This window comes from Ostrea edulis, chromosome 9, assembly GCF_947568905.1.
Source record: "Ostrea edulis chromosome 9, xbOstEdul1.1, whole genome shotgun sequence".
NCBI lineage: Eukaryota > Metazoa > Mollusca > Bivalvia > Ostreida > Ostreidae > Ostrea > Ostrea edulis.
In genome coordinates this window covers 5,130,573-5,153,882 of record NC_079172.1, presented here as the reverse complement: position 1 = coordinate 5,153,882, position 23,310 = coordinate 5,130,573, and the positions used below count along the sequence as shown (strand labels likewise).

Sequence of the window (23,310 nt, the reverse complement as noted above, 5' to 3'; positions counted from 1 at the left end):
GCAAAATTCTGTCGCTAGGACCCCCGTGTATATACAGTAACGCCCACTGTGGCGATAGCATAAGACAGTGGCTATAAATAGCCACCGTCTAAAAAGTATGAAGTTGAAGAATTCACATGATGTCAATCATTGACTTGATAATAAAATCCCAGGCATACGCATAGACGAATTGTTTCTATTCATTATGGAAAGTGGTCAGTACATCATATACGAATAAGTATACAGGAACAATCATGAGTGATGGTGAAGAACACCCAGTTATAGAACGACAACGTGTACAAATTGGCGCAAAAATTTAAATGTCGAAATTGGCTGCTACACAGTATTGAAAAAAATCATTGGGGACGGAGACCAGACTTCTAGCTTTCATAACGTACTGGGATTACTTTTCAAAATTTACGTCCAGTATTCGTGTTTATTATATACGTATAAATGAAGACAGAGAGTACGTACTTCATATTGAATAGAATGAATAGATATAAAAAAAAACAATCAACGGGATTCGAATTGACTGCTACCTAACATGTCTATATCTACAAACGTAATAAATTAGATATGTGAGTTTTCGGTTTACATGGGGCTTTAATAAATGTTTGGACAGAAATATACTGGGGAAATATATTAGGAATTTTTTGATATCATAATGCAAGAATACAGCGACCTGCGCCGTAAATCAAAGTTTTTTTTATAATGTGTGGATCTGTAGCTCTCTGGTATGACCAAATATTTTCCCAAAGAGCTACTGATCTCCATTAGTGCATATGCACATGTAATTCCGAATTGTCGGTACGCTTAACATGCACTGTGTTGTATCTGTGTGTTTCATCGAAAAAAGCTGAATAACAATTTCATACATTTTTATGATAAAATAAAACGCAAAACTCCTGCATAATAAACTTACATTCGATTTGTCATGATGTATTGACTTTTTGTAAACTCGATCATTATATAAACGACCACAGGATTTGTGAAATTCTGACTTGAAACTATGTAATCTTTGTCTACTAAACGGGGTACAGTGCATTGAAAATGAACATCATGTTTCGAATATTTGCAGTCTATATAGTGACATGAGGTTATGTAGTATTCTATGTTATCACGTGATGAAACTTTCAGGAAGAGAAAAAGCAATCAACTACACACATGAAGGATATCAATGTAATGTATTTCCTTGTTTTGCATTTGCGTCCTCATTGATATACGAGATAATAACACATAATTTGTAGACTGGTGCCCAACCTTCTGACTTATAATGTGGAAATCTAGTTACATGTATTTCTTATATTTTGTGATTTGTGTGTTGCTCCTGTGTACAGAAAGTCTGAATAAGACAAATGGAGAAAACTGCGGAACGTAAGTTTTTGCATACATGTAGGAGTCCCATGAATGCCTGAATATGCATTTTTTTCCATTGGTATGTAAATTAGATATTCAAAATTTGAAGATTTTAAAATAGAGGTTATCAACCACTTCCTAGAATCAAAGTGCATGAAATATGTTTTCACAATTCAATCTGACAAAAAATTTGCATTTGATAAAACTTCAGCTTGTTGAAAGGCTGTTATTTCACACCTTATTTATAATAAAACAGCAGAAGTATTTTATTACGGAATTTTAATGATTGATTGATTGTATCTTGCTTAACGTCTCTCTCGAGAATTTTTCACTCATATAGAGACGTCACCAAGACTGGTGAAGGACTTCAAATTTAGGCCTTTGCTCGGTGCATACGGCCTTTGAGCAGTGAGGGTTCTTTGGCGTGCCACACCTACTGCGACACGTGACATCCGTTTTTAAGGTCATCTCCGAGGACCCATAACATTTACACCTGATGCCAAGCGTTTAGCGACGGAACTGTCACTACCTGTTTTAACGACTTAGGTCTTTTGCGGTCGGGATTCGAAGCCCGGCCTCCCACATGCGGGGGGCGAACGCTCTAACCTCTAGGCCACCGCAGCGGTTTTACGGAAATTCAATATTTTAATACTCACCCTACATAAATGTAAGACAATATGTATAATCTGGTAAAACTGTTCGACAAAATTTGTATCTCTGCTTGCAAAATATTCAAACGTTAAGCCACATGCATACAATGCAATGTTGCCTGATATCCATTTATTACTAGGAAAACTGAATGCAGAAGACACTCTCTATGAATATTGTGTTTTTCATAACCCTGGAACATGGGTTCTGTATAGGGCGAGACTAGCATGGGAATATCTCTAGGATGGGACCAAAATGTAGTGTTAATGACTGTAATGTTTTCATCTGTTGAAGGCACATAATTTTTGCTGACATTGAATATCAGTTTGGTTTATGTCAGTTTCCAGTTCATTGATTTCTTTTCAGGGATTATTTCTTCAACCCACTCCTGAGAGTACGTAAATTAGATTTCGTTATATAGTTACAAAAATAAGGTTAACACATTGTTCACACCATTATTAAAGAATCTGGATCCCCCCTTACGTACACTTTTTGTGGTTTTGCTCCTTTTTTAAAAAAACAATTTCACCCCCTTACATAATTCCCTACAAAGCTTTGATAACCACGACAATGTTCATACCATAGACATATTATCTGCAATTCATCCATTTTTCAAGCTATTCTACATATTTTTTTGTTTCAAAATGTGTAAGTTTAGCATTGCACCTAGCATTGAGTTTCTTATTTGAAATATAACCCCCATACACTTTGCTATTACGAAGAAATAAAAGAAATGACTGTTACAAAATAGATATGCACAGAATGATGTTTTACAAGTTCATTTGTTTTATGTCCATTCAAGACTTTTTCACTCATACACCAGCTATGAGTGAAGTGCCGCAAATACACCACCCTCAGTTCTGTAACAGTATTCTTTATCGTACCAACGCAAACCGGTCGCGGTAACGTGGTGAGGTTAGGGCGTTCGCTTCCCAACTGGAAGTTCCATTCCAGCAACGTGTCACACATAAGACGGTGAACCTAGATAATGACCGTTTCTTCTCGCTAAGCACCCCGTATTAGAAGAAAAGGACGTCGCGGTTATTTCGGATATGACCTGAAAACGGAAGTCAGAATAGGTGTTGGCATGATAAAGAATAGCTCCCTCAAAGTTCAAAATGTGTGACATGAGTGACCTCTCTACTCGAATGGGACGTGAAACAAATAAGAAAACAATCCTAATCGTACCCACGCATTACTAATATGTCTGATTTTCTCTGAACTGATTACCAATTCATACGATTAAGTGTATTTTGCAGAGACGGAGAATTCAAATGTTGCAATAATTACTACCAAGCGAAAAACACCTGTGTTGGTAAGATCAAACTCTTTTATAAATTTCCTTGCAATTCATTATATTAATTACCACTATGTTTCATGTTATTTCGTTTCTTGTAACAACATTGTCGTTGTCAGGCTTATTATTACAACTCTGTCTTAAACGAACTTGGTTTTAATTCCATACTCCAAGTTCCCTTCCAAAAGATGAAAGTCTTCAAAGTCACGCTTCAGTTTTAAACGTTAATGGGAAGAACGGATATAAGTTATCGTAACTATACTGGATTCTAAAACTTCACCAAAGCCCATACAAACAGAGATATGATGTTGGATCCAGTAAACGTTAACATCAAAACGTATTACCTTTTCAACACTGTAAACGACCATTCTTCACAGTGAATTAAAGACTAGGGTTTTTGACATCGTAGACAGTTGCTGCTTCAATACAAACACGGGGATATTCATATTTTCATCCAAAAACATTACATCGTTAAAGACCACTCTTATTCTACGCACATGTACAAGTACTCTGAAGTTGATATTAAAAAGACTCTGGATTTCCACATTGACAATATCTATGTAGTCTAGGGATCGGGTCTTCCATCAGTCAGTAGCAATTCCCTTGTCCACGAATCATGCTCCTCTATCAGCTGACCTGTTTTTATATTCTTATGAGGCAGAATTTATTCAAAAGCTTCTACATGAGAAAAATATCTTAGTGTGGCCTTCAACTCAACATTTAGATGCCAGGTGAAGATAACGAACACTGATCAATCTCATAACTCCTATAAGCTATTCAAAATAGATAGTTGGGCAAACACGGACCCCTGGACACACCAGAGGTGGGATCAGGTGCCTAGGAGAAGCAAGCATCTCTTGTTGACCGATCACACCCGCCGTGAGCCCTATATCTTGATCAGGTAAACGGAGTTATCCGGAGTCAAAATCAGTGTGCCAAGAACGGTTTAACAATCGGTATGATACACGTCAGACAGCGTTTGACCCAATGCAAGGTTGTATTGACGAACTAGATCGTTATAACGACCATGGAATTTGCGAAATGCTGCCTTCAATCGAGACTGTTGAAACCCCTGTACCATCAACTTGTTTGTCAGTAGCTTACTTCGATTTAAAAACTGACTATACGCAGAACAAGGTCTTGAATATCGAATCAGTTGAGATATATAATGACGACATTTTATCAATTACTAATACTAATTTTCACTCATTTGCCGATTCTAGTGAACTTGAAATTCGTCTACACCTGCTTCATACTTGGAAACTTTATTGAACATAGACAGAGGTAAACTAATAACTCAACTTGATGACAAACTTTAAGGCAAACTAACAACTCAACTTTATGACAAACACGATGACTTCTGCTTGTATATCGTTAACTTCCCAAATTTATGTAGCAATATTCCATTATCACGTGGTGTTTGTCGCTCAACTGAGTCGATATGTACGCGCATGTTCTGCGTATGATCACTTTTTTAAAATCTAGGTGTGTTACTGACAAATACATTGATGCTATAGGAGTTGCAATAGTCTCGATTAAAGTTAGCATTTCCAAATTGTTTGGTCGTTATAATGATCTAATTTACAATGACAACCTGTCATTTGGTCCAATGCTGTCTGACGTGATTCATGAAATTTGAAGAGACATATTGTTAAGCCGTTCTTTACATACCGCTTTTAGACTACGGATGAGTCATTTATCTGATCAAAATATAGAGCTCATGACGAGAGTGGCTGGTCAATAGGGAATGCTTACCCCTGTTAGGCACCTCATCTTACCTCTGGTCTGCCCAGGGATCCGTGTTTGGCACTGTTTGCCCCATTCGTAACTTTCTATTCTTTGAAGGAATTCTGATATTGATCACTGTTTGTTATCTTCACTTTCCTTCCACTAATTTTCAGAGTGCCCAAATGGAACACATGGTTTGAACTGTTCACTGAATTGTCCGGAAAATTCATATGGAAAGAATTGTTTGAAAGCATGTAATTGCAAACCACATGAAACATGCGATTCAAAAAGTGGAAAATGTTCAGGTACATTTTTATTGTCTAAATGTTTTGTACTAATTATGATAAAATAACTGTAAAATACTTGAGAGCTACCATTCAATCAAATGTTAAATGGTGCACACATATAGATTGATTTCACTAAAAAGTAAACGATATATTAGTATTCTTAAGAAGAAACTTAAATATTAACTCCGCCTCAGTAAATCAGACTTACTAATCTAAGACCGTCCTTAGAGTATGCCAGTCTAATCTTTAGTACGACCGTCCTTAGAGTATGCCAGCTCAGTGTGTGATCTTACTGTATTGAGGACATACGCAAAATGGAAATGATTCAGAGACAAGACGGACTGCTAGGTATATCAATACCTCTAGAAACTAGCAGACAAACGCACTGCGTGCCATGCCATAGAACATAGTCCTAAAAAGGTGGTCATGCATAAAACAGATTCGCTCCCCATTCAGATTGCTAATTACATCTTGTAGAACTCGCATTAGGCACAATTCAGTATTACCACGCTCTATAAGAAATAACCTGCAATTACATGCAACTCACTCTGGACACTGTAATGTGTGAGTCGTTTAAAGCAGCTGATTCCGTTTCATCTCAGCAATACTGATTTATGTCTTACATTGAAAATAGCTTTAAAACATTTCTTTTTAATCTAACAATTCCTACTCCGTAATAAATGATAAATTTTCAACAAGTTAAAGCAATACAAACTGCAGCTGACGGTAAATAAATTGAAATATAAAAGAACAAATATTTAACATGTTTGTGATTAAATATATATAACTTAATAGAATCACAGTGAATCTGAAACAATAAACCCTTAAAATCAGCAGAAAATGTCGATTCATGAATCATTGTAATCCTGTCAGTAATTCCTGCTCGTAATATCCGATGTACATTGACCTCGGAGGTCACCAGTTCGGAAAAAAGCAAACGAGAGGCACTGAGCACGTGTCAGATTTGTAAACAATTTCACACATGCCAATTTTATAGAAAATTCACTATCAACATTTCATTTGAGTTGCACACTTGTGTAATTATTACTTTCTTACACTTATAGTACTTCTTGTCATTCATGAAACGATGTAATATTTTAAACAAACGAAACGTGTAGTTATTCACGTTAGTTTCCATCTTTGTATATGATGTCGGTCTCAGCAACCCGATTATGTTCGGCAATCATCGTTCCTATGTCCGTGTATACGACACAATGGCGGTTTATACAAAATGCTCATTGTAGGTATGTTCTCAAACAATATTCCCTTGTTTCGTTTGCTGAATTTTTCTTCAGATTTTGGGGATTATATCAGTTATACCGATAGGAGTTAATTGATGCATAATTTGACAGTTGTTGAAAATATGCCGTTAGTTACAGCTTATATTCCTTTAAAGACGAACACTCATCTCATAGTAATAAAAAATAAGAGTGATTATTTCCCAATTTTGATACAAACTCTATATTCATAGAAAAACTTCTCACAAGACTTAATAATAATATTTGAATTAAATGAATACACATATTAGATTTAAACAGTTTGACCGCGCAGACATTGTTCATAGAAAAACTTATTAGAAAACTTAAAAAGATCACGATCAAAATAAATGAATTAAATGAGTACACATATTAATGCAATACAGCACATACGGTAAAAATATAAAGAAATACCGAAACATTGTAAAGATGTCGACGTCGATTTTCCGAGCTGTTATTTAAGCAAAGCTTTCATGCTATTCCTGGATCCTGCAAACTGAAAAGTTGGATTTTTGTGTTTCCATAGGATATAGCAGAAAATTAGAATTCATACATGATTTTGATAATTTCAAAGGATCTTGTTAAAACCCTAAAAGTATATTATTTTTTTCTATAATAGGTTATTGTCCTATATAGGTATCTTAATTTTCCTCAGAGATGTTGTTTTAATCAAAAGTGAATTTCTTACACGTCTACGTGACGTCATATGAAAGGCGGGTACGGGGGACAAGACTAGGCTTTCTTATATACAATGATTACTTTTCAACATTCAAGAATTTATTTATGTCTAGAGGAATTGCACATTTTATTACTTATTTTCTTTTCTCATTTTATTATGACACCTTTGAAAAAGGGAACATATTGGTTTGCAACTGTTGATAAGTCGATCGGTCGTCCAAGTTTTGTCCACTCAATATGTCAATAAACTCTTTGTTTGACAGACAACAAAATTGGTATGCCGGTTTCCCCTCAGAAGTAAATGTTTCCTATTGAGGTCAAACGATAAAAGGTCGAGAGTAAAACTGGACATACTAAGATATTGTTTGCTCAAGAATAGATGACCCCTATTGTTTTTGAAGTCTCAATGTCAAGGGACATAAGAAGATATTGCCGATGAAATATCTGGACTGGAAGCCATAAAGGACACTTAAAACCGATTGTATTATATTTAGTTAACCGCCGTAACATAATTGAAATATTGCCAAAACGGCGTTAAATTCAAAACAATCAACCTGGAGAACCTATCCCATGATATACATTAAACCTGGTACATCCTAAGGAGTTAATTACCCTAATTGATTTTGAGACCAAGAGTCAAACAACTTTGGATATCAGAAAATATTGTATGCGAAATATTTTGTGAAGTTTTGGATGACAAACATTAAACTTGGTACAGTGATACCCTCTAAAGAGTAAAGACCCCCCCCCCCCTCGGTTTTCAAGTAACAAATTATTATTATTACTATTTTTTATTCCTTTCTAAAGCGCAAAATTACCTATTGTTTATATGCGTTGTACAATGTTTGTGCTAATAATCATTGATAATATACTAATAAAAGACCTGCAAGAGCTATAAAGATAAAACAATAGAAAAAATTTAAATAAAACATGGTAGTAAAATGACGAAGTTATTAACTTTGAGTTGACAAGATACAATTGGCACACAGGTAATCGTATGCTGGATCAAAATTCAGTTTACAAGAGTTTGAACATGGAATCCTTGATATTACAATAAATTTTACATTCACAGGACATATTCACGCTTGAACAAGAGTGGTTTTAGGTTCTTGCGGAATGCTCCATGTGCTTCAAGCTCTCGAAGTTCCAGTGGCAGTTTATTCCATAATTGTGCACCTAGTGTTTTTATGGCTCTTGTACCGTATTTGTTTGATGACTTCTTCACTACCAGTTTTCATTGGTCGGATGATGATCTCAAGGTCCTATGTGACTGGTAAACAGAACATAGCTCTCTAATGTATGCTGGTGCTGAGAAAGAGTGTAACGGTTTATGTATGGTTGTCAGCACACAACACGTTGATTTACCGGCAGCCAGTGTAGTTATTGAAGTACCGGCGAAATATGTTGTCTGTAGCATGTTCTTGTGAGACAACGTGCGGCGTTGTTCTGAGCCACTTGTAGTCGGTGCATGGGGCGATCGGCCATGTCAAGAAGGAGAACATTGTGATAGTCAAGGTGGGATATGACTGTTGCATTGATAACCTTCGCACACGCTTCCTGAGTGAGATGGTGTGTCACCTTGGATATTCTCCTGATGTTGAAGTAGATATTCCTTACCACGGAGTTGACTTGTATTTCCATTGATAAGGTGGCGTCCAAGGTCGCACCGAGGTTTTTAACAGTAGACCTAGGTGTCAAGATTGCCTCACCAATCTTCAGACGGACATCCTTCACAAGGCACTGGTTGTGGGCACTAGCAACCACCATAATCTCAGTTTTTCCATCATTTAGTTTAAGTTTGTTCACAGTCATCCAGGTTCGGACACTTGCTATGCATTCCTCCATAATGTTGACTTGATAGGTCCGCTTGGCAGTGTTTTTTACACTCAAACGGCTGTAAAGTTTAAAATTCCCTCAAATGACTTCTTTGGAAATGTCTGTTCATCATCTTGAGATATCAAACTCAGTATTGTGGTTGTCCCTGACTAGTTAACAATCCATATTTTTACTATCATTAGGCTACAGACATTCTGAATTTAATCATTTTCAATTTTGCCGCACGGGGTCATATATATTGCTAAAACATATCTTCCTTTCATTATCTGTTTTTGACATAAAGACCGAATACGGGAGTATTTGAATTATATACATGAATATAATAATCAACGTGATTCGAACTGACTGGCAACCTAACATGATTACGTCATCAGAGAAAATTTTCTGAAGCTGTACGCTCTCGGTTTGTTTGATTGTTTTCAAGGTTTTTGTATAGTGGGAAAATTTTTGCTAATTTTGATAATTCGACAATAAATTTAGGAACCATTTTATCACTGAAGAATTATAGCTCAATTTATTGGCTATATGGTATGTATTGATATATTTATCTCTTTTCAGTTAAACCCGGATATTGCAGAAACGGGACTGGGTATTTATTGTACTTCTTACATTACCTTTCGTGGATCGTGTCTGTTTACAGCTTCAAATCGTATACATGTAGTTATTTTGTGTCATCCTTTTAGCGGGAGATGATAACGTACATGTATATGTAGGTTTTGCAAATTTTGAACGTTAGATAACATACAGAAGTAAAATCGACGATCAATGGAATTTAAAGGGAAAATATTCTTCATAAGTATTACTTACTTCAAATTTTGAGAAATATCATTTGTTCATGTATTATTTACAAGTATAATAAATTTGACTATAAATTACTCAGTTTACTTGATCAATAGATAGGGCTCGTGGCGGATGTAAAATAAACAATATTCCGTATGCATTGAATTGTATACAAACATGTTGTTCAAAGTCTCGCAACTTTCCTGAAATTTTTGTCATTGTATACTTACACGTACATATCCCAAAGAAGATTTCTATTTTTATTAATTATTAGATACCATGTCTTGTAGAAATATTGAATATACCTGTTGCATTAATTACTTCTACGTGAATACCACCTGTACAGGTGAGTTATTTCGTGTCGAAAATGGTAACTGTAAAAATTTACAGTTTAATGTAAATTTCATCATGCATTAGCATTAAGGTGCATTACGTCACGTGTTGTATATTTCATCAATATTTTACCAATTTTTCAGAATGTCCCATTGGAACGTATGATAGTAATTGTTCTCAGATTTGTTCGCGTGGATATTATGGGAAGCTATGCGTAAAAAAATGTGAATGTCAACCAAATGAAACATGTGATCCAAAACACGGATGTAAAGGTATTCTTTTCTTTAGCATAATAAAGCAAATAATTTTGATGGTAGTATTGAATATTTTTTTTTTTTATTTATTATTTTTTATTTCACAAACATTGACATAAGACAGAAGAACATTTGCCATTTTTTTCTAACCACTTTCACACACTTTCATACTCACACTCATACATTTGTTGGTAAGTGCTTGCATTTTTAATATAATTGTAAGAGAAAAATGATAACAATACAGAGCTTGAGTAAATAGATAAAAGTACATGTGGCTTCAAAAGTAGGGGAAAAAAACATTGCTTGAAATAGCAAAATTATGATTTTTTTAAGTTGTCAAAACGTGTTTTCCATACATGCCAGGTATTTTCAAATTTTTGTACAGTAAAATATCTCTATCTCGAAGTCCGAGGGACCTCGAAAAAATTTCGAGATATCCGGGGATTCGAGATATCCAAAATCGATCTTGGATATTTTTTGAAGGCGGATATTTTATGCATATTATGGGATTTGCAATATAAGCAACAACCCTGTTGCGGTTTCTTATAGTTTAATGCAAGTTGATGAATTAATATTGTGGAATTTCAAAGACAAACATTTCGTTTTTAAATATATTAACATCCAATTGAATTCACAATGTGTTTCAAAATTAAGATGATCGTGTCTGTATCCTTACTTTCAGTTTACTGATGCCCAGGCTCGACTAGCATGTAGTTATTGCGTTGTAATGAAAGAATCTATCACGTAAGAAACAAAAAAGACGGATTTAAAAAAAACAACTTTTAAATGTTTATTAAATAAATTTTCGTGTTTTCTCTGTACTAGTTTTAATGAGGAAACGTGTATTATTTTAAAAATGCATTATCGTTAATAAGAGCATTACCTTCAAGCGCACTTCGACGATTTTGTGCGTTTATCTAACCCACATGTTAATGATATAGCGTGTGTCATTCAAAACACCATCCCTGGAATCGGGTGTGTTAGTTCATAATTGGCGGTGGACTTTAGCCGTAATGTTGGAAGGCTTCACTAATCATTAAAGTTGTTGAACCATTTCTTGGCGACCTGGGTCTACTCGGAAAAAGCGAGCGTGGATTAGTGGTCATTAATTATAATTGATGTAGCCGCAGGTGTGAATGTGTGACTTAACAACGCCAGGTATGGTAAGCAGAGCGGAAAATTGACTGCACTTCGAGATAAAGCAGGTGAATTTGGGGTATGGGACCTTGAAAATACTTCGACATAAGCGGCGTATTCGAGATTACCGTGTTTGAAATATCAGAAGTTTTTTAAATCAGTTATATAGGGAAAACGGCTGGGACTGGCGGTCGACTTCGACTCAAGCGGGGTATTCGAGATAAACCATATTCGAGATACAGATATTTTACTGTATTTCTAAATTCTGATACGCAATACATTTTTCAACCTTGTATTTGTTCTATAGATAAGAAAAAATATATTGTTTTGTATACAGGATAAGGAAGTTTACAATTCTGTTGCCTTTTGACAATGGGAGTTCACCTAATAAAATATTAAGTACATTAAAACCTATTCTTTTGGAAGTTGTTTTATAAATGTGGATGCTCAGATTGCTCCATAAAATAGATACTTTTTCACAGCCAATGAAAACGTGTTGAATTGTCTCAACTTCATCATTACAAAAGGTACAACAATCAAAAGACACAACATTGATTTTTTTAAGATAATAATTGACAGGCAGAATTCTATGAAGTAATCTATATTGTAACCATTGGATAGTAGAGTCCTTGGTAGTCTTAAAACATACAGTAAAAGCATCCTTAACACATATTTCTATTCCATAAGCTACCAGGTCTAAATTCCACTTTGAAACAGAAGTAGGTATATCATGGTTTACATTTAACTGTTTGTAAACAGATTTAGTACATTTAGTTTGCAAAATCAAAGGTTTATAATATATTGGAATATAAGGTGTAAAAGATCTATTGAATAAACCTTTGTTTTCAAACAATTTCATATGAGTTGATATTGCACTCAATACACTGTTATATTGTAATATACAAACTTGGATATCAAATTTATGTTGAAAAAGGTTATGTGATAAAAGATTCCCTTTGTCATCTAGGAAATCGTCTATGAGTTTTACACCTTTTTTATACCAGCTTTTGATAAACAGTGTTTTCATACCCACTCTAATATTTGAATTATACCACACAGGAATGCTGGGATAGGATTCCTTGTAGAAATTTTTGTCAAAGGATTTTATTACATGGAGCATAGAATTAAAAACATCTTGCCAAAAAACATTATTTTCTGGAATAACACATTCAGAGATAAATGCATCTCCAAAATCAAGTAATTTGTGAACAAAATCATGACCATTAATTGCTTCAAAAATATCTACCCAGGATTAATTTCCCATCAATAACCTTTTCAACCATGAACATTTTAAAGACATGATAAAATTGTTGATGTCCACCATTTTTAGACCTCCATGATGGTGGTCTTGAGTTACAACAGAACGTTTTACTTTGTCACATTTTCCATTCCAAATAATTTCAAAAATATCTTTACTCAATGAATTAATTATCTCCTTTTTCGGTGTTGGTAGTGATAGAAATAAATGGTTTATTTTCGGAATAATTAATGTTTTAACCACTGTAACCCGACCAATTGGTGTTAGAACTCGCCTTTTCCAATGTTGTAGCATGCTCTTTATTTTAGGAATCTGTACGTTGTAGTTTAAATCTGTAATTTGTTGTAAGTCTACTGAAAAGTTAATACCTAATAAATTGAAAGTTGTTGAACCCCAGTCAAGTTTCCATCTAGTGTGATGAAAGACCTGATTTGAAAACTTTTTAGATCCGATCCAAACAATTTTAGTTTTTGAGTTGTTTACCTTTAAACCAGAAAGTTTAGAGAAAAAATCTAAGGTATCTAATGCTGTAAAAAGTGACTTAGGTGTCCCATCAAGAGCAAGTGATGTATCATCTGCATATTGACTTATTTTGTGTTCCTTATCACATATCACAATACCTTTTATATCCTTATTTTGTTTAATTAAAATTGCAAGAATTTCTACACAAAGGAGGAACAAATAAGGTGTAACAGGGTCGCCTTGTCTACAGCCCCTCTCAATATTGAATTGAGTAGATAAAAACCCACTCTGTAACACTGCAGCCCTAAAGTTTGTATTAAGAATCTTCACCCATTCAATAATGTATTCACCAAAACCGAAATATCTTAATATTTTATATATAAATGACCATGAAATAGAGTCAAAAGCTTTTTCAAAATCAATTAAAACCAATAGTCCTGGTATATTTTTACTTTCTGTATAATGCATAAGATCATAGATAAATCTGGTATTTTCTCCAATGTATCTTCCCTTTATAAATCCAGACTGGGTGTCTGAAATAAGATGATCTAAAGTAGACTTGATTCTGTTACTAAGACAACCTGAAATAAGTTTATATAAGACATTTAACAATATAATAGGTCGCCAGTTTTTTAAATATTGTCTAGATTTATCACCTTTAGGCAAACATGAAATAATCCCCAATTGCTGAGAGATGAGAAGCTCTTTTTTGGAGAAAATACTGTTAACAAATTTTAATATGAGTACTTTCAGATCTGTCCAAAAAAATTTGAAAAATTCTACACTATATCCATCACTACCTGGAGATTTATTGTTTTTCATATTTTTTAATACTTCAGACACTTCTTTTTCAGATATTGTTCTTTCCAAAGACTCTGAAATATTTTTGTCCAACTTTGGAACACAATTTTGAATAATTTTGTTAAGATCTAAATCTAAAAGTTCTGAATCTTTATTTGTATATAGAGTTTGGTAAAAACATTTAATTTCATTAAGTATATCCGCCTGTTCATAGACCATACCATTTCCTTCCACTTCTAATTTTTTAATAGTTTTATTCAAATAATTGCGTTTTTCTAGATTGCAGAAATACCTTGAGGGTTTTTCCCCTTCCTATATCCATCTAGCTTTAGATATTATGATATGACCTTCCATTTTTTCTTTTCTGAAGTTTTCTAAAATGCATTAGCATTAAGGTGCATTACGTCACGTGTTGTATATTTCATCAATATTTTACCAATTTTTCAGAATGTCCCATCGGAACGTATGATAGCAATTGTTCACAGATTTGTTCGAGTGGATATTATGGGAAGCTATGCGTAAAAAAATGTGAATGTCAACCAAATGAAACATGTGACCCAAAACACGGATGTAAAGGTATTCTTTTCTTTAGCATAATAAAGCAAATGATTTTGATGGTAGTATTGAATATTGTTTAACGTCCCTCTCGAGAATATTTCACTCATATGAAGACGTCACCACTGGCTGTAAAGGGCTGTAAAATTTCGGCCTAAGCTCGGCGCTTATGGCCTTTGAGCAGGGAGGGAACTTTACCGTGCCACACCTGCTGTGACACAGGACCGCCATCCGAAAGAGCGCCCCATTAAGTCGCCTTCTATGGCAAGCAAGGGGTACTGAGGACCTATTCTAACCCGGATCCCCACGGGACTAGTATTATTACTTATTATGTTTATTACTGTCAGTATACAGATGATCAACCCAATATACATCTGCATACTGACAGTATAGGGGCTGTAAGTCTCGTAACTCGTCACTTCCGGTGAGGCGTTTCCGGTGACAAACAAATCCGATTCAGCATTACGAGTATGCTAGGTTATAGAATTGGGCCAACTATACGTCCGAAAAACCAACTCTTATCCGTCAATCAGAGAACGCTGTGTTCCAAAACCCTTTCTTGTGTCCATGTTTAACAAGTTAACGCAGTGGTTCAAGTGTCAATGGAGAACAAGTTGTATAAAGTAACCAGGTAACTGCAAGTATACCTTCATCTTCAACTTCATGAATGATTATTCGATAATTACGCAATTCTTGTATACTTTTAATATAACTTACTTCTTCTCTTTCAATTCAAACAAATAGGTCTATTATTGTTATTGTTAGACACACAATGAGATAATTTTGTGATGTGGTTAAAATTGAGGGGGGGGGGGATGTTGTTGTTATGTTATGGCCTATTACTTCACTGCGTTTTTTTTCTTCTTGTTATTGGTATCATTATTTAAGTAATATGGAGAAATTGGTATTATTAAGATTATATATGACTTGGTTAAGTTTGTTATGTTTATATTTAGCAAGAAATTGCGGGGGAGGGGGAGGGACACTTCTTGTCTAAAGATATCAGGAGGCAAACGCCGGAGAGAGTAATTTCAGTGGTTCCTCCTTCCAATAATGTGATAGAGAATGTGTATAATTAACGCCTGTTTACAGCCAGATAAAAAAAAAAGAAATTTTGTTAAGGGAAAGGCAACCCAAAAGATTGTTACATGATAAATGATAGGATTAATTATATGAAGAGACATTATTTGTCGAAATGCGCATCTGGTGCATCAAAATTGGTACCGTATAAGTTTTACATGATAAAGATTTGTCATACTATTCTGTTGACAAACGGCATAGATAAGTTTCAGTACTAATTTGAAAACGTTAAAAATTTTAATTCCCGCTATCTATAGAGGCTGCCATGATGTGCAACTCTTTTGTATTCAAGACGACAAAAATCAATAATTTTGACGTCACACCGTCTGTTCCGGTTTTGATGAGATTCTAAGATCATCAAAGAATAAATACGTTGATGCCTTCCTGTCAAGCAGTTAATTACACTAAATGCGAAGGGAAGATGTGAAAAAAGATTTTTTTTTCGAAATTCCCGACCCAACTAAGTCATTCGAAAAGGAAAGACTACGTAAACTTTGGTTCCATCCTAAATTTGCGTAATGACAAGTTGAGGTTCGAGACATATGTCTGAAGAAACTTTTACCGTCTGAACGTCTTCATTTCTCATTTTTTTTCTTGCGAAATAACGGGATCAAATCTATACGGATCTAAACTTAACTGTTCGTGAGTTGTCATGTTTACAGTGCTACTGATGACATAAACCGGAAGAGACGGTGTGACGTCATAAATTAAACATCAATGGCCGCTCTCTTAGCAATGTGGTTAGGGTTGCCTTTCGCTTTAAGCATCAGAAAAGTCTTGAATTAATATCTGAGCTCATCAATATATTTTTTTGTAATATCATTTATCGTGTGTGTGGTATATACTAGTGGTTCAAGTAATAGAAAAATGTTACTAACAGTTAAAGTTGAATCATTGGGAGTGATCTATTAAATAATGAGGAAATGTAAATGTCTTACTGGGCTGAGGAGGTATTCACATACTGGTGTATTCTTTTAAAAAATGAATTTAATAAATTTGGGGATTTGGCTGCAAAAGTCCGAGTTTGAAGTGCATCTCTCGATGGTCTATTCCTGTTCCCAACAACATGTGATGTGTTACTAGTCAACATGACTAGAGATGCTGTTCCTGATATATAGTTGAAGTTAAAGAGCCCTTTCTCTGAAGCACAGTTAACAATACTACAAAAAATTTAGTGATTTTTCGCCCATACGAAATAGACTTTTCAATCATGTCAATCAATAAAAGAACTTTATAAAAATATTCACAATCATATTATTATACAATTTTTACAAGAATGCAATTTTTTACAGAAAAATCTTAATAGTTTTATAAAACAATTGCTTAAATATAATATTTTTTACTTGTTTACATATATTTTTAGATTGGAACAACATTTATTCAGGTATATAATCAGGTGTTTACATAACCCCTACAACCCTACCTGACCAGGGTTACAGGGTTTTAAGAATTCCCACTCTTTCATTCACACATTCTCACGGATAGATATTCATTCTAAACAAAGGTTAAATTAAAGATAGTAGAAAAAATGGACAATGTACTCTGGCTGAGTTATAAATATCATACTATATCAGGTAATAATCAGATGCATGTTGTAATACCAAGGCTGTTATTAAAAGATACAGCATTTAAACAAACTATTGATTGAATATATATTTACCTCACTTTTTAAGAAGAAAACAAATTAATAACAAATACATATAATACTAAAAAGGAAGCATAATTTACGTTATACTTGAGTTTAATGTTTCAAATAATTTCCATTTCTTTTCAAACTGATCTGTACAATTGTTTTTCCTTGCAGTTTGTTTTTTCTACTTTGTATACATTAGTCCAGATGGCTTTAAATCTATTTAATGACAGACAATTTCCTTCACATTTGATTAAATATATGTTTCAAATGGTGATTTACAAAGTTTACCATCCTAATTTCTGAACATCCAAGGCTAAATATTTTCTGATCAGTTGTAATATTGATTGAAAAGGTTTCATTAAAATAAGTTTGCACATTTTTAAAAAAAAAAAAAAAAGACCTCTTCACAATCATACACAAGTCTTCCAATGATTATCTTCCTTCTAAACAAAAAGTTCATAGATCGTTGTCTGATTTCTAAATCATTTTCAAAAAGGTATTTGAAGATAAAATTCTATGATTCATTTGATATTTTAACCATTGTAATTTAATATCTTTTGTGTTCATAAAAACATTCTTATGAATTCTTCTCCATTCTTCATTTGATATTTCAAATTGTTTATCCCATTTTTGTCGACTTGGTTTAGCTTTGTTCAAATTTAATATTCTGTAAAATTTCTATTGTTGGTTTTATGACCTAGTAAAGGTATAATGTGTAAGGGAATAATTGGTTTAAATATCTTTAACTTTTATGTCTGCCAGATGGAACGTTACAGGGTGCCACTTGTCAAGGATCACAACCTCCTCAGCGCGCAGAAGATTGTTTTACTGGGGGGGGGGGTCACTGAGAACCCCCTTTTTGTTCGTTATTTATTCATTGATGCTTTGTTTAATTGGTGTTTTTAAATATAAGCATAGCCTTGGAAATTTGGATATAATGCGCTAGTATTTTTATATAAATATGTACATGTAGTTAAATTTAATCGGAATCAAACGGTAAACTGAAACGATGAATTAAAATATTTCCTAGAATAATGAAAACAAACACTATATTTATCACGTTCACCTAAACTAACAACACCTACAAAAACGGTTTAATTGCATTGAATTATTAATGTTTCCAGTGCTCTCTATCACACTAGCGTACTCTGTTTAGTAGGACCGCAGGGAAACACGATATTCTTCAAAATCAATCATATTTCATTCACATAACCGTCGTAAAATGGCTAAAATGTTGCCAAAACGGCGTAAAATCCCAATAAGTAAATCTTTTTAGACAACATATCCAGATTAGAAATATCGTTACCCATCCCTTCGAATATTCTAGACTGGGCTTTTATCATACATTGTATGACAAACAAACTTTTACACCACGACAAAATATCTTAGATATGAGATTGATCGCTGTTCGTTATCTTCACCTTTCATATGAAAAATTACTTATCTATCAATTCCTTGTTATTCTCTTATCAGCAGACCCACGTCCACATCACCCGCAGAATGGGGATCATACTGTGGTTGCCACGCTTGCTCCAGTTATTACGGCGTTTGTCCTCTTCTTCTGTATCTACTGGGTTGGTCAATACATTAGACGAAAGTAAGTCAATATTTGTTATACGCCCGTCCTTGTTTCTGGACGTATTTTCTGGGGGGGGGGGGGGGGTATTCGTCTTTTTTAAGGGTTTTTTTTTTTGTATTGTTAGAAACAAACTTTGATAAATTGGGTTGAAAATCATTGTATCCATTCTTTGTTGAAATACAAAGTACATGTATATTATTACGCTTCCTTGGTATTTATATAGGGGGTACATGAGTGGTCCGTCTAACCCCTCTCACAATTTGAAAGCTTGGATATTATAATCATTTCGTATTGTATATCAATATGAATTCTACCATAGCCATTGCAAAGATCAAAGGAATAACGCGGTCATTATTTTACGATATACCTCCATACGTATTAACTGATTTTGAGAAAATTAATACACATATCTCGCTTGCACGTCGAGTTTTGCTAATGCAACAATAAAGTCGATGACTGATAATCGAATTAAATAATCTTAAAAAACAATCGGTATATGTTGTAAAACGAATGCATAAATGAGTGTAGAACATTTGTCATTTAGTATAAACCAATCGTCTGCATTCCGAGAGCGATACACGTGTAAACATGGCGACGCACTGACAAGTTTTTCTTGAACTGTATTCGAAGCAATTTATATAATCCGTTAACTTCAACTTATAAACTTGAAGAAAAAATGAAAATTAATTTATGATATCCCCAACATCTCACCTTTTTCATCGGCAAAAAACAATGTATGCCGTTTCAGAAACTGTCATGACGTCACATGTTCGCCAATACAACCTCTCATTGGGTCAAATGTTGTCTGACGTGTTTCATACCGATTGTTAGGCCGTTCTTGGCACACTGATTTCAACAACGGATAACTCCGTTTATCTGATCAAAATATAGGGTTCACGGCGGGTATGACCGGTCGACAGGGGATGCTTACTCCTCCTAGGCACCTGACTACTACCTGACTACCTGGTGATTCCAGGGTCCGCGTTTGTCCAACTATCTATTTTGTATTGCTTATAGGAGTTATGAGATTGATCACTGTTCGTTATCTTCACCTTTCATTGATCTAATTCGTAGCTATATACGACAACGATCGGCTGTATATTTCTGAGCCGTAGCAGAATAGAAACAACGTTCTTGTTTTCGTGTATGTTCCAGGATAACGTACTTGGTCTCGAAATGTTGTTTGAAGTATAAAATGAATATAAATTTTCCTGAAACTTAAAATAGATATATTTTAGATATTGAATTACACTAATGATTATAATTCTTTCGCTTATGTATCATTGGCCGGCAAATCGAACATTTGTTTCCAAATAACTATTGCAAAGTTATATGAATTTAATGCGTCCCATTATATTTTCTAGTTATAGAAGGATGAAGCCCGTGGCACAGAATGTCGCTGGTATTACTTTCAATATTCCATATTTTACCGTGTTATTGAAAAGAATAGAGTGGAATATTGATTTAATTTCAGTACTCTGTTTCTTAATGATATTCCTCTATACCAAGGTGGAGCACGTGGTACATGCGATAAGCAGACGACATCTTCTGTTAGCAACCATCCATTTGACAAAACTGGTGACTCTTTATCGGAACATGGCGATGACGAAACCGATGAGGGGGTGTATAATACGCTTACCCTCCGTGTAACTGGGTATGAAGAACCCGTCAAACGAAACCAGCTGATCCGGTGTTACTCCGACGCCTCCTCCACATATACTAAAGGTTTTGCATGCAAATATATCCTCAACAACTGATGCGCTTCAATCTTTTCCAAACCGCAAAAGGTTTTCATCTCTACGTAGTAGAGATACAGATCGTAATGGCAAATACTCTTATTTTAAACCATCTGAAGCGATAAGACAATGGAGTGAAGAACCAGGATCTTCTAAACCTGATGACGAAACCGATGTCCATTTACAATCTGCTGATACTGATGATGTGATAGTTCTTGAAGACGATGGAAAAGTGGAAAATGTCAATTCTAGGCATTTATTCCTCAAAGAGTTATCTTCTCGGCTACTCAGTGATAGAAATACTGACTGACATTAGAATGCGGTCATGTACAACTTGCATGCATTTGATGATAATGTATGCATAATTTTATCAGGACCGCAAAGTAAAGCAAGATTACCACATGGTCTAATGATTATACTATAAAATTGATGGTCTTCAACTAGACATTTTGATATATCGATTGAGTTTTTCTATCAACAATACTCATTTTCACTCAGATGTCGATTCGATATATCCCAGTGAACTCGAAATAAAAGACACTTCCACATCTGCTACATTTGTAGCATTACATACCTGAACATTTCATTTAACATACATGTTGAGGGGCATGTACACGAGTTTGGTAGACAAATTATGCAGTTATTTGATTAATATGATAGTTTGATTCGTATAAAACATAGCAACAATTTCTAGATTTCAAAACATGACGCAAAAATATATTTGAGACATCTAAACTTTTCATTTTCAAAACTAGGCATAATCTTTGTTTATGTCTACTTGCCACATGACTCAACTATCAGCACGGTTCAAAGGGAGAGCTTCGGTGGAGGAAAAAATTAACAAAATTTTCTACTCGTGTCCATACCCCTTGAACGGCAAACTAACTATTTAACTTTATGACAAACGGGATGACTTCAGCTTCTCCATCGTCAACTTATATTTATGTAGCAATATACCATTGTCATTTGCATATGATGTTTATCTCGCAACTGATTCGATATGCACGAGCATGTTCTGCGTATAGTCAGTTTTTATATCTAGACATGGTACTAAAAATAAGTTGATGTTACTGGTGTTTTAACAGTCTCGTTTAAAGACAGCATTTCGCAAATTCTATGGTCGTTATATCGATCTAACTTACGAATACAGTATGCCATTAGGTGGAATGCTATCTGACATATTAGGCGGTTCTTTACATACTGATTTTTGCAGCAGATTACTCCATTTACCTGATCAATAATATTATGAACAACCACACGAACAATATCAAAATGTCAAACTTTCGGGACAACCTATCTCTTCTTCAATACGATAGAATATTTACATAGAAATGAAAACCTATTGAAAATGCAAAGTAACACTAAAACTAAACCACGTTTATATTATTAGTGCTTTATATATCTTTATTCATTTGACTTCTTATCTGGATGTTGAGTGTTGTTGGTTTTTAGTGATATATATATATATATATATAGAGAGAGAGAGAGAGAGAGAGAGAGAGAGAGAGAGAGAGAGAGAGAGAGAGAGAGAGAGATTCCATACATATGCAGATGCTACATGATATATCATATCTATAGTGCAAAAAGGTCATTATATTCAATATACTACTAACTGGTATTAACTTGTTTTTAATATTTGTATTATGCCCGTGGGGATCCGGGTTAGAATAGGTCCTCATTACCCCTTGCTTGTCGTAAAAGGCGACTAAATGGGGCAGTCGGATAAGACCGCAAATACCGATGTCCCGTGTCACAGCAGGTGTAGCACGATAAAGATCCCTCCCTGCTCAAAGGCCGTAAGCGCCGAGCATAGGCCGAAATTTTCCAGCCCTTCAACGCCAACGTCTACATAGGAGTAATTATTTTTTAAGATTGTCGAGAGGGACATCAAACAATATACAACCAATCAATAGCTGTGTTGTTTATTCTTTCATAGGCACCCTTCCTTGTAGAAATTAAAAATGTATTTTTAAAGAAATAATTGACTGTACAAAAAAACTCGGATGCGAATCTTTAAAGGAAACATTTGAATCATTGCGTGTCCTTTCCAGCAAATAGAAAATTATTCTCCACATTCTGGAATCTTTTTTAGCAATGTTGTGATCTAATTCTTTTGAATTAGAAGGTATGGCATCGCAGTCCAGGAAATTAAACAGATGTTCATGATTGATTGTCTATTGTTTAACGTCCATCTTGACAATAAGATGTTCATGAATTCCATGTATAGCATTACATGTAGCATATGATACTGACAAGTCACGGAGGCTTGAAACTAAGCTAGGAAAAGCAGTTTCGACTTATACGGAACCTTGAAATAGAAACTAAATGATGTGAAATGGCACATTTCAGTTAATTATCTATTTATTTCATAATACGTGTATGTGCCAGCCGGTGTCGAAAATTTGTTTGCTAAACAAAATTGATGTGAAAAACGCATGTATGATGGTGTGTCTATATTTAGCTCCACTTTGTCATCACATTTCCTCAGAATATACAAGTACATAGTAGATATCATTTGAAACCAGGAAGCGATGTGTTCGAATTTGGGAAATTTATCATAACAAATTTTTATGATTGTTTATCATTTCTTTAAATAAAAGTCATGTATCTTAATTAAGGTATATTAATTTTCATCGA

The 23,310-nt window shown here is 34.4% G+C and overlaps 1 protein-coding gene across 1 annotated transcript; it reads left to right on the top strand.

Moving 5' to 3' along the window:
* Positions 1-1,016: 1,016 nt before the first annotated feature.
* On the top strand, positions 1,017-23,310 carry LOC125655084 (cell death abnormality protein 1-like). Its single transcript, XM_048885249.2, has 10 exons — positions 1,017-1,353; positions 3,243-3,298; positions 5,182-5,313; positions 9,624-9,654; positions 10,136-10,191; positions 10,322-10,450; positions 14,538-14,666; positions 18,832-18,955; positions 20,302-20,339; positions 20,447-23,310. The coding sequence occupies exons 1-10, from the start codon at positions 1,253-1,255 to the stop codon at positions 20,692-20,694; spliced, it is 1,044 nt and encodes a 347-aa protein (XP_048741206.2). The 5' UTR covers positions 1,017-1,252; the 3' UTR covers positions 20,695-23,310.

Excerpts from the sequence above, each read along its gene's own strand:
- LOC125655084 (XM_048885249.2), top strand. The coding sequence starts at position 1,253 with ATGTGGAAATCTAGTTACATGTATTTCTTATATTTTGTGATTTGTGTG. Across the intron at positions 10,192-10,321 it reads CGTGAATACCACCTGTACAG|AATGTCCCATTGGAACGTAT; the intron begins GTGAGTTATTTC and ends CCAATTTTTCAG. Across the intron at positions 18,956-20,301 it reads GGTCAATACATTAGACGAAA|TTATAGAAGGATGAAGCCCG; the intron begins GTAAGTCAATAT and ends TATATTTTCTAG.